The following is a 13,297-nucleotide window of genomic DNA, read 5'->3' as shown; positions in this document are numbered from 1 at the left end:
ATTTTATGTTGTCTTTTTTTTTGCTGCAGCTGCTACATATACTGTAATATTGTACATTCTAATTGGGATTTGTTATATATTATATAAGAATATAATATATCAGTATATATTATATACTGTATAATAATATATGTAAATATTACATATATGTCATACTTTATATTGCTACTACGGTACATTTTTAGTCTACTTAATACCTTTGGTTTTTGCCCTCTTTTTGGGCTCTTGTGTGCATTATCCTTTCCATCCTTATCCTTTCCATCCTTTGTAACTGAGCTACTGCGTGGAACAATTTCCCTTGTGGATCAATAAAGTTTGTCTAAGTCTAAGTCTAATTATCATACCTCTAGGAATGGTGTGGTCTTCATGGATTGAACATCCCGGCACCCGTAACCCAACCATTTGTCAAGGACTCAATTTATTTTGTTTTTTAGCGGTTATAATACCAAAATTAAAAAAAGAGTGAAGAAAAGTTGGTGTGGAACCATTTATGACTAGAACAAAAATGAAGCAAATGTGTTTACCAACAACAGACAATGAATTATGGGAAGCTATCAATCAGCATTGGCAGAATTAATAAGTAATAATTTTACATTTCGGTAGCTTTGTAGCAGGTCTTTTAATGTGCTGCTCTTTAGTCTTGTGATGTTAAATGAAATCAGAAACCACACAATAGCAGACCAGCTACAATACTATACTGTCAATGAAAACCTTTGTGAATACCTTTGGGTTTCCCGGATGGGCGGGCTTTCAGAATGGCCTGGTTTTTTTGGACCTCAGTGAGGGAGAAACCTTTGGAAAGAGAAAGATACCAACAAGTCAAGTACCTAGAGACCTGGCATCTACAGTCTTAATCTGCATAAACATGCAAAGTTGTAAGTAAGGGATATCGGATATTGGTCCGGTACCAGAAAAAAAACAATTATTGGATGATACCAGCTTGCATCTAAAGTCTCCAATAGAGGTGGGAATCTTTTGGGCACCTCACGATTCAATTATGATTCAGGAGCTACGATTTGATTAGAAATGGATTATTGATGATTTTTAATTAATGTATATTAATGCAGTTTTACATTTATTTTCGTTTGACAAAATAAGCGTTTTTCATTTGCAACTTTTAGAAAACAGTGCATTTATAATAAACAGTTAAATTATTTCCCATCACATGTATTTAATGAATGCAAATGTGTGCATACCTGGAACATAAGTGCCCAAGAATATAACAAAGAAGCTGATTGGATCTCTCGCTAAGGTGGCACATTTTAGAACTGTCTGGATGACTTAATTTACAATATATAAGTCAATTAATGATTATTGACCTTTACCAATCCATTTTATAATCGTCCCCGTCGGAATTGCGATGCATCTAAAAATAAATTATTTCCCCCACCTCTAGTTTCCGATATAAGCTCCGACACAAGCAGTCCTGCAGCGTGTTGAATTGTGCAAAGCTGGACAACCAGTTAACATCTAAACGTCCTCCAATAAGCACACAAGGTTGGTCTTTTCTTGTATTTTAGTCAAGTCAATTACAAAAGGTAAACATGGTAGGCTATACGCTACATGGACCTCGCAGCTACACAACAGCTAAGCACACAATAGCCCGCATTATTATTATGATTGTATTAAATCACGATATATCATTATTATTATGATCATATTATTATTAGTACATTTAATGAGTGTTAAGCATCTGCCTGTCTCTAAAAACTAGTGACACCTTTGTTTCAAAGTGTAATCGAAGGTCCTTGAATGCATCACATTTATGTGCAATGAGTGTTCGTTCTATGCTCAGTTTGCCGCTCTTAATGTGGAATGAACATTTCTGCTTTTTTTGGTTGTAGTCTTAGACATTTTTAATGATTCAGGTGACTTTATTATTGAACTTTCACAGCAACATGTATTTTATCTTTATATTTATGGGTAGTTTTTTTAATCTGACATACTTAAATGACAAAAACAATCTTCAAACTTTACAACATCCCTACTCACCCCTCTGCCAAAACAAGCCTGCACGTACAGTACGTCAACAGCACATACGCACAACGCCCTGTTATGACATACGTAAGTGTAACAGGGTCAATTATGTAATGTAAATAATGTATTTTATTATTGTTATAATTACACAAAATGTGTAAGTTACATGTAAATACCTGAAGGTTGTTTGATGTTTTGTCAGTGTGGAACCATTATCTCGTTGTCCCTACTACTGCAATAACTGCTGTGACACCTGTCTTTATATATGCGTTGGACACGCCTTCCTACGTCCCTTTCGTCCACGATAACGGGAGGGGTAGGCGTCCACGCGACGACAGAAAAAGTGCATTTGTCTCGTTAAGAACTTAAGTGCACTTTCTTGTTCTGTATTGTATTTGTGTAGGGGCTTGACGATGGCAGAACAATTTTGACATTTGTATTCACTGTATTGTCAAGTATGTTTTTATTTTTACTGTGTTGCTCTATGTAACGCCCTTTCGTCCACGATAACGGGAGAAAGGCTTGACGATGGCAGAACAATTTTGACAACATTTGTATTCTCTGTATTGTCAGTAAAGTGCATCTGAGCAGCAACACATGGTGTCGGTCGTGTTCCATAAAATCCACACAACGCGGAGGAAAACACCACCAGTTACATAAGTTCTACTTCACCAAAGGGCTTGCTTAATTGGGGTTTAATTTGTTTTTGTTCAACAATTGACGCAAGGTGAGTAATTTACTCGACTCAAGTTCTCAGCTGCTTTGATTCTGTTACTACTTCTTTCCTCTCAGCATGAACACAGTGCATCCTAAAATGAGAAGACATCCCAAAGAGGACAAATAGTACACCAGACCTGTCTCTCGGTCAGACTGGACCTGCCTCCTCTCATCTGCAAAAGCTCGGAGCCAGCGTTGTTTCTGTTCGGCTTTCTTGGCCGTCAGGAGATGAACCTCATCGCCGGCCAGTGAGCGCAACTTCAAGGTGTTCCTGACGTTGATGCTGAAGTTCTTCTCTTTTCCATCCGCCACATCTATGACCTCCATGTGGTCCATGTCCATCCGACCTTTGTAATATAACATGTCCCTGCGCAGGAGATCCTGGAAAAGTAAAAGACTGATGGAGTTTCCACTGATTGTAATAACTAGAGATGTCCGATAATATCGGACTGCCGAAATTATCGGCCGATAAGTGCTTTAAAATGTAATATCGGAAATTATCGGTATCGGTTTCAAAATTATCGGTATCGGTTTCAAAAAGTAAAATGTATGACTTTTTAAAACGCCGCTGTGTACACGGATGTAGGGAGAAGTACAGAGCGCCAATAAACCTTAGAGGCACTGCCTTTGCGTGCCGGCCCAATCACATAATATCTACGGCTTTTCACACACACAAGTGAATGCAAGGCATACTTGGTCAACAGCCATACAGGTCACACTGAGGGTGGCCGTATAAACAACTTTAACACTGTTACAAATATGCGCCACTCTGTGAACCCACACCAAACAAGAATGACAAACACATTTCGGGAGAACATCCGCACCGTAACACAACATAAACACAACAGAACAAATACCCAGAATCCCTTGCAGCACTAACTCTTCCGGGACGTTACAATATACACCCCCCGCTACCCCCCCACCTCAACCCCGCCCCCCCAACCCCGCCCACCTCAACCTCCTCCTCATGCTCTCTCAGGGAGAGCATGTCCCAAATTCCAAGCTGCTGTTTTGAGGCATGTTAAAAAAAAGAATGCACTATCTGACTTCAATAATAAATATGGCAGTGCCATGTTGGCATTTTTTTTCCATAACTTAAGTTGATTTATTTTGGAAAACCTTGTTACATTGTTTAATGCATCCAGCGGGGCATCACAACAAAATTAGGCATAATAATGTGTTAATTCAACGACTGTATATATCGGTATCGGTTGATATCGGAATCGGTAATTAAGAGTTGGACAATATCGGAATATCGGATATCGGCAAAAAAGCCATTATCGGACATCTCTAGTGATAACATTCCGTTTAAATTGCGAATGGAGAACACACTTCAGTAAAGCATTGAAGATTATGAAAATAATATGTAGCTCATGCACTAGTAGTAGGGATCAGAGGATGTATGCAGGGACATAACTTGAGGCAGGAGGAGGACATTTTCCTTGCTACTTTTAATGGAGACGAGTCAAGCACTCGCATTAAGTGGACAACAACCACTCAAGCTGCCTGTTTCACGTTTGACTGCTCACCTGAATTTTCCGCAGCTTTCTATAAAATACATTGAATCAGCTTGTGATTTTATACATTTGTGTTCCTTGGAGCCTTAACCTCAAAAGTACAAGATTTTATTTTAAAAAAAGGAAAATGCTGTATTGACGTTTTACTCATTTTATACCGCACAGACTTAAAAGTAAACACTAAATGGCAGTAAAAGTGCTTACTCTGTCTGCTCTGTCTTCCACAGTTACTGACATTCTCTTTGTATGTTTTACACTTGAAAAGTGTTTGTCCATCTTAAACATTCATCCATGTTCCAACACATTTACCCCCAGTCATTAAGAGCATTTGTGAACTGTTTAGAGCAGGGGTCACCAACCTTTTTGAAACCAAGGGCTACTTCTTGGGTACTGATTAATGCGAAGGGCTACCAGTTAGATACACACTTAAATAAATTGCCAGAAGTAGCCAATTTGCTCAATTTACCTTTAACTCTGTTATTATTAATAATTAATGATATTTATCTTTGTGGAAACACTGATCATTTTAATGATTTCTCACAATAAATATATATAGAAACAGATAAATATCAATATGCAACACTTTATTTTTATATTTTCTCTAAGTGCACATTTTTCAAATTGAACATTTTCAAATTATCACTTCTAAGACCGTCTTGTGAAATCACAATATCCCATTTTAACTAGCTAGCCACTAACATTTTTTAACAAATCATGAATTACTTTGCACCATGTTTGTACAAATAATAACTCATGTAAAATACAAAAGTAAACTCTCAAATTTTTAAATCATGTCACACTTTGAACTGGACATCAAATCTGTTATCTGTTTCTTTGTCAGTTAGTGGGAAGCCTGGCATTGCATGCTGTTAACTAGTGTGTTGTACTCTGGTGTGTAACTTGACACTGCAACTCTGAGTGAGTCTTGCAGATGTGCATCAGTGAGGCGTGTTCTGTGTTTGTTCTTGATGAAGTTCATGTCAGAAAAGGCTGATTCACAAAGATAAGATTTTTCCTCATTGTTTGCGGAACCTTCTTAATCTTTTGGACATATTTTCACAGCAATCTGGCCTTAAGCTTAATTATGATAAATGTAAAATGTTAAGGATCGGAAATCTAAAGGGAACGTCCTTTCGAATGGAATGCAAAGTGTCTGTTTTGTGGACAGATGGACCAGTTAACATACTTGGTGTTGTTGTCCCAGAAAATCTGGAAGATCTAGGCTCAGTAAATTATGATAATCGACTAAGAAAGCTGGACAAAATTATGCAATTATGGAAAGGGAAATCCCTAACATTGTATGGTAAAATGTCTATTGCCAACTCGTTAATTATTCCTCAATTTATTTATTTGTTTTGTCATTACCAGCTCCATCACAAAACTTTTTTAAGATTTATGAGCGGAGGGTCTTCGATTTTGTCTGGAACGGCAAACCAGAAAAGATTAAAAGAAAGGTTTTGTACAAAGAGTATGAATATGGGGGCCTGAAACTTCTCAACCTTGAAGCTATGTGTCTGTCTTTAAAAGCATCAATTGTTCCAAAGATGTATTTAAACATTGAGTGGTACACAAATGTCCTGTTGGACAAAAAACATGTACTGTATCAAAAGAAATTGTATCCTTTTTTACAAGTGATCCCCTCCCAGAGAGTCTGCTGGGAAACATGGCGGGGTTCATAAAGGAAACAATCCACTCATGGTGGTGTTTTCAATTTTATGTGCCAGAAAAAAGAGACGATATTTTGCAGCAGTTAATATGGATGAACTCTAATATTGTAATAGATGGAAAGCCTTTCTTTTGGAAAAATATGTTTGAAAGAGGAATCATTTTTGTCAATGATATTATCAATGAGAATGGTAAAATTATGAAGTATGATGAATTTAGAGCTATGTATGGTGATGCTTGCTCAAGCTTTTCATTTTATCAACTAACTGGAGTAATTGGGAAAAGATGGAAACAAATAATTAATTATGGAACTACTAAATTATTAGTTTGTAAACCTCTAATAAGAAATTCTAGTTGGCAAAAAGGAAGTAAAATAAATAGAAAAATATATAATTTTTATTTAATAAATAAATCTTTGAAGGCTGCCTCATACAACACAAATGGAAAATGGGAGGACTTTTTTGACTGCCCGTTGCCATGGGATGCCATATTCAAACTAATCTATAAAACCACTATCGATGTGCAAAATCGTTATTTTCAAATTAAAATTATTTATAACTTCTTACCCACAGGGAAAATGTTAAAATTATGGAATATGACAGAGTCAGATGATTGCCGATTTTGTTGTCAGGAGCCTGAATCCACCCTGCATTTGTTTTGGTATTGTCATATTGTGTCTTTGTTTTGGGTGGAAGTTGAAAAAATGTGTTTAAGGATTGGTTTGTTTATGAAGCTTAATGTGGTTTCTGTTATTTTAGGAGAGTTCATTGACAATCATGATTTAGTCAATTTAATTATAGTACTCTGTAAAATGTTTATTTTTAAGGCCAAAAACAGATATTCACTTAGTATTACTTTCTTTAAAACATTTATTCAGTATTTTCTAACTTTAGAAAGTTACATGGTTGAAAACGATAATGATGCCAAAAAACATTAAAAAAAAGATGAGAAGTCCTCAAAGGCTTGTTTTGAAAGTATAATTATGTTTATAGATTATATGATATCTGTTGTTGTGTTCTCTAATTTGAGTGACCTGGACATAATCTGGACTGTACATAAATGCTTATTTTGAAAATGTAATTTTGTTCATAAATTATATGCAATCTGTTGTGTTCCCTAATTTTTTTCTGTGTACATGAATGAAGGTGTGTGTTGCTGAGTCCGACTTGGACATTATCTGGACTGGGCCTGGTTTAAAAAACCCTTTAAACAAATCTAATTTCATTGACAACCTGGTCTGTTGAAGATAAGGCCCTTTTTGTAAAAAATGAAATAAAATAAGATAAATAAATTAAAAACATTTTCTTTGACAAAAAAGAAAGTAAAACAATATAAAAATAATTACATAAAAAATAGTAATTAATGAAAATGTTAGTGGACCAGCAGCCTATACAATCATGTGTGCTTCAGGGACTGTGTCCCTTGCAGATGTGTTGTCTATGTTGTGGGAACCAGAATATTGGTAGCAGAAAGAAATAACCCCTTTTGTGTGAGTGGGTGTGGATGAGTGTGCATGGGGGAGGTTGTTTGGGTTGATGCACTGATTGAAAGTGTATCTTGTGTTTTTTCTATGTAGATTAAATTTTTTTTTTTTTTTTTTAGAACAGGCCCGCGGGCGACTCATCTGGTCCTTACGGGCGACCTGGTGACCCCTGGTTTAGAGCCTATGTGTCAAAGTCAAGGCCCACGGGAGGATATTTGATCAGTATTAGAACGGGCCCGCGGGCCACAGCCGCCTGCTGCTGTTTTGCACGCACCAATACTCCATCAGTGTTGGCGCTAGGAATTTTCAAAATGGGGTCTCAGGGACCCCATCAAGTCATTAAAATGGGGTCCCACAGTAAATTTTTGGAGTCCCACTTTTTTGTGAGCGTTTTGAAAACAAATGATAAATGTATGCATTATCCTGTATCCTATATTGTGTTTTGGAAAAAGGTTGTCATACTTCATTAAAAAAATAATACAAAAGAAAACTAATTGTTATGCATATGTAAATGTATTCAGTTGTAAACATTCATTCACTTTCTTCCTTCCTTCATGGATCTAAACTTCATCGCTGCCGGTATTTTTTTCTATATTTTTATTGTAATATTTTCAGAATGTGTTTGTTCTCTTTTTGGCCAAAATAAGACAAATAAAAAAATCTGAAGTTGTCTTTATTTTTTTGTTTTAATGCCATCAATCAATCAATCAATCAATCAATCAATCAATGTTTACTTATATAGTCCTAAATCACAAGTGTCATGATTTTAATATTCTGTCCCGAGTGTGCACAGATTTTCTTCCCTGCGGCCCCTGAGCTAAAATGAGTTCGACACCCCTGATTTAGAGCAATCTATAGTGCTAATTTATGTTGGTAAATGAGGACCGAGAAGAGATTATCATTACACTTCAACATCTCTAACATGTAAATGCTGCCTTTTTGCTCGGTCAGCACATTGCAAATGTAAATCTGTTCTAAATTGTCTTAGCCTGGATAAATAAATGTTGAATAAATATATAAATAAATACATCCATCCATCTTCTTCCGGTTATCCGAGGTCGGGTCGCGGGGGCAGCAGCCTAAGCAGTGAAGCCCAGACTTCCCTCTCCCCAGCCACTTTGTCCAGCTCCTCCCAGGGGATCCCGAGGCGTTCCCAGGCCAGCCGGGAGACATAGTCTTCCCAACGTGTCCTGGGTCTTCCCCGTGGCCTCCTACCGGTCGGACGTGCCCGAAACACCTCCCTAGGGAGAAGTTCGGGTGGCATCCTGACCAGATGCCCGAACCACCTCATAGAAATTAAATGTTTATATACATTACCCAGAAGGCTGACGCTAAGGTGCGTGGGAGGATCGTGCCATTCAAGCAATAAAGAGTTGCATTATTGTTGTGTTTGAGCTTCCTTAGAGACAAATACCATTGGCGAAAATGACACTGATAGGCCAAAATGAGCTGTTTTATCCCGTTAAATCTATGGTCGCTGTTTTTACAGGGCTTTACTGTAAATTAGGAAAATGGTTGCACTGTTAGTTTTTACAGGATAAACTTTCTTTTTCAGTGGACATACTATTTACCCCGCCGTCCGCCCGAATGCAGCTGAGATAGGCTCCAGAACCCCCTGAAATCCCGAAAAGGGATAAGCGGTAGAAATGGATGGATGGATGGATACTATTTCACTGAATGAAATACTCATTAATTTATGACTTTTTTTTTTTTTTTACTGTATTCTTAAACTGACATAATGTCTCTTTCACTAAAACAAACCCTTAACTACCAAAAAATATGGACTGTTTGTAAGGGGTGACCTCATAACATCAGCTGGGGGTCCAATAATCATTATTGCCACATTATTATATAATTTCAATGTCATACATTTCCTTATAAAAAGTAATTTATCTGTGAATTGATAATTGGCGGGACTGAGAAATATAATGGCTCAATGGTGTCAAAACAAACTACCGTATTTTTTAGACTATAAACCACAGTTTTTTTCATCGTTTGGCCGGGGGTATGATTTATACTCAGAAGCGACTTATGTGTGAAATTATTAACACATTACCGTAAAATATCAAATAATATTATTTAGCTCATTCACGTAAGAGACTAGACGTATAAGATTTCATCGGATTTAGCGATTAGGATTGACAGATTGTGTCACGGCGCGGATGCGAACCCAAGATTCTTCCGCAGCAGGTTCCCACACTCTATCTGGCAGCATGCACCGCGCCCACACTTCGCCGCAGCTGCAGGCTGTCTTTCATCTGCGCACCTGGCAGCAATCAAGAGGACAGCATAAGATCCAGTCACTCCTCTGATCCTACGCCGGAACGTCGTTAACTCTTGTAGTAAGCATTACGTCTCTGGCTTCCCTCTCGTTGTCCTCGCCTTGCTTTTGTCTTTTGCCCCTTTTTGTCTTGTTGACTGATGTCCCTTGTTCTCCTTGCAGTTGCCTCCCTCAATCCTCGATCACTCGTTTTGGACTTGGACATTGTTGCTTGCCGCCTGCCTTCGACCACCTGCCTGTCCCTGGATCTCCCTTGTGCCTACCCTCTTGGTCAGACGAACTTTTCATCCATCACGCATGTACAACATCCTCTTGCATTATTTACATGGTTAATTCTACACTTAATCCTGCAACCAACACTTAGAGTAGCATACACATCCCACACAATCACCAAAGGTTACAATAAACCTGGTAACCTTAAGCTCTTCGTGGTGTTGTCTCCTTCCAACCCTCACGTACGTAACAGATTGTTTGGTAAACGTATAGCATGTTCTATATGTTATAGTTATTTGAATGACTCTTACCATAATATGTTACGTTAAAGGCCTACTGAAACCCACTACTACCGACCACGCAGTCTGATAGTTTATATATCAATGATGAAATCTTAACATTGCAACACATGCCAATACGGCGGGTTAACTTATAAAGTGCAATTTTAATTTTCCTGCTAAACTTCTGGTTGAAAACGTCTATGTATGATGACGTATGCGCGTGACGTCAATAGTTAAACGGAAGTATTCGGACACCATTAAATCCAATACAAAAAAGCTCTGTTTTCATCTCAAAATTCCACAGTATTCTGGACATCTGTGTTGGTGAATCTTTTGCAATTTGTTTAATGAACAATGAAGACTGCAAAGAAGAAAGTTGTAGGTGGGATCGGTGTATTAGCGGCTGGCTGTAGCAACCCAACCAGGAGGAGTTTGACTTGGATAGCAGACGCGCTATCCGAAGCTAGCCGCCGACGCTAGCCGCCGACCGCACGGATGATCGGGTGAAGTCCTTCGTCCTTCCATCGATCGCTGGAACGCAGGTGAGCACGGGTGTTGATGAGCAGATGAGGGCTGGCTGGCGTAGGTGGAGAGCTAATGTTTTTATCATAGCTCAGTGAGGTCCCGTTGCTAAGTTAGCTTCAATGGCGTCGTTAGCAACAGCATTGTTAAGCTTCGCCAAGCTGGAAAGCATTAACCGTGTATTTACAGGTCCATGGTTTAATAGTATTGTTGATTTTCTGTCTATCCTTTCAGTCAGGGGTTTATATCTTCTGTTTCTATCTGCATTTAAGCACGATGCTATCACGTTAGCGCCGTAGCTAAAGAGCTTTGCCAATGTATTGTCGTGGAGATAAAAGTCACTGTGAATGTCCATTTCGCGTTCTCGACTCTCATTTTCAAGAGGATATAGTATCCGAGGTGGTTTAAAATACAAATCCGTGATCCACAATAGAAAAAGGAGAGAGTGTGGAATCCAATGAGCCAGCTTGTACCTAAGTTACGGTCAGAGTGAAAAAAGATGCGTCCTGCATTGCACTCTAGTCCTTCACTCTCACGTTCCTCATCCACAAATCTTTCATCCTAGCTCAAATTAATGGGGTAATCGTCGCTTTCTCGGTCCGAATCGCTCTAGCTGCTGGTGTAAACAATGGGGAAATGTGAGGAGCCTTTCAACTTGTGACGTCATGCTACTTCCGGTACAGGCAAGGCTTTTTTTTATCAGCGACCAAAAGTTGCGAACTTTATCGTCGATGTTCTCTACTAAATCCTTTCAGCAAAAATATGGCAATATCGCGAAATTATCAAGTATGACACATAGAATGGATCTGCTATCCCCGTTTAAATTAAAAAAAATCATTTCAGTAGGCCTTTAACATACCAGGCACATTCTCAGTTGGTTATATATGCGTCATATAACGTACACTTATTCAGCCTGTTCACTATTCTTTATTTATTTTAAATTGCCTTTCAAATGTCTATTCTTGGTGTTGGGTTTTATCAAATAAATTTCCCCAAAAAATTTGACTTATACTCCAGTGCGATCATGTTTTTTCCTTCATTATTGTGCATTTTTGGCCGGTGCGACTTATACTCCGGAGCGACTTATAGTCCGAAAAATACAGTACATTACGCCATCCCGCCGTCCAAGCGTATGAAACACACTTGTGTTAAATGTTAATTTCTCTAACCTTTTTGCAATACACCATCTGATGGTCAAAGAGGAAAAAAATCCTTTGTTGGCTCCTGCCATGAGGATGAGACAGTTTAGTCAACTCTCCAGAGAAGATGAGATCAGAGCTCCTGCTTAGAACATCTGCACCCTGCACAGATGCACACAAATACATAAAACAAGGGCTACTCTTCATTACTGTAAATAATACTATTTAATACTATATTAATACTATTTGAAGAAAGCCATCCTCAAGTCCATACCTGCCAACCCTCTATGGAGCTCTGCCATTGGGCAATCTTCTCAATGTTCTCAAGGCGCCGTTTCCTCTCATTGATGAGACTCGCCACATTCTTCATGGCATTTAGGGCGGCCTCCACATCTTTATACTCCCTGATGATCAAACAGCAGCACACAGTTAGTGTCTGTAGATTGTCGTACATCTAACTGGAAGCTGAAATATTTCATGAAACAATCAGTGCGTATTATTGTAATCAAACAAATCAGGTAATGTTCATTGTGACTTGGAAAGTAAGAAACTGAGCAAAAGGATATTTGGTAGCATATCCAAAGCAATGGGATGCTTAAATACACATAAGTATAAATAAGTGTAGATGACAAAAACATATTTTCTAGCTGATACATTTTTATTATTTAGCCCACATATATAATTTAATTTGTGAATCTGAATGTTGAATCTAAATGTAACATTTAGATTTCACAATTAGATTTAACATTTATAAATAACATTTACATGTATCCCATAGATTCAATATTTAGATTCAACATTTATATATGGCCTCAACCTGCTCAGTGGCCTTGGGGTTAGAGTGTCCGCCCCGAGACTGGAAGGTCGTGAGTTCAAACCGTGGCTGAGTCATACCAAAGACTATAAAAATGGGACACATTACCTCCCTGCTTGGCACTCAGCATCAAGGGTTGGAATTGGAAATTAAATCACCAAATGATTCCCGAGCGTGGCCACCGTTGCTGCTCACTGCTCCCCTCACCTCCCAGGGGGTGAACATGGGGATGGGTCAAATGCAGAGGGTAATTTCACCACACCTAGTGTGTGTGACTTTAACTTTATATGTAGGTTTAACATTTATATTTAACATTTAGATGTAATTTTTAACAATTATATATATATTTAACAGCTGGATTTAATATTTAGATTCAACAATAGATGCAACATTTACATTTACAATTAACATTTAGATGTAATATTTAGATTCAACAATTTATATTTAATTCAACATTTATATTTTACAATATTTAAAATTTTGATTTAGATTTAACATTTAGATTTGTTATTTAGATTTAACATTTATATTCAGATGTAATATTTATATTCACATTTAATATCTATATTCAGATTCAACATTTACTTTTTGAGATTGAACATTTAGATTCAATATGTTGATTTAACATTTAGATTGACCATTTATTGTCGACATCAAATGCAAATAAAACGATCTAAATATTAAAAAT

At 37.7% G+C, this 13,297-nt stretch overlaps 1 protein-coding gene across 3 annotated transcripts in view; it reads right to left on the bottom strand.

Moving 5' to 3' along the window:
- The window catches only part of LOC133651933 (rho guanine nucleotide exchange factor 4-like), a 100,247-nt gene that overhangs the window by 5,381 nt on the left and 81,569 nt on the right, over window positions 1-13,297 (bottom strand). For all 3 annotated transcript variants that reach the window (XM_062050191.1, XM_062050199.1, XM_062050209.1), the window contains 4 exons: window positions 12,070-12,199; window positions 11,826-11,957; window positions 2,832-3,075; window positions 724-792 (listed from right to left, as the gene is read on the bottom strand). In XM_062050191.1, the coding sequence (XP_061906175.1) occupies window positions 724-792; window positions 2,832-3,075; window positions 11,826-11,957; window positions 12,070-12,199 (575 nt within the window). The remainder of the gene's footprint in view (window positions 1-723; window positions 793-2,831; window positions 3,076-11,825; window positions 11,958-12,069; window positions 12,200-13,297) is intronic.

The sequence above is a fragment of the Entelurus aequoreus genome, linkage group LG01, assembly GCF_033978785.1.
Source record: "Entelurus aequoreus isolate RoL-2023_Sb linkage group LG01, RoL_Eaeq_v1.1, whole genome shotgun sequence".
NCBI lineage: Eukaryota > Metazoa > Chordata > Actinopteri > Syngnathiformes > Syngnathidae > Entelurus > Entelurus aequoreus.
This window is presented reverse-complemented; position numbering and strand designations above follow the sequence as displayed.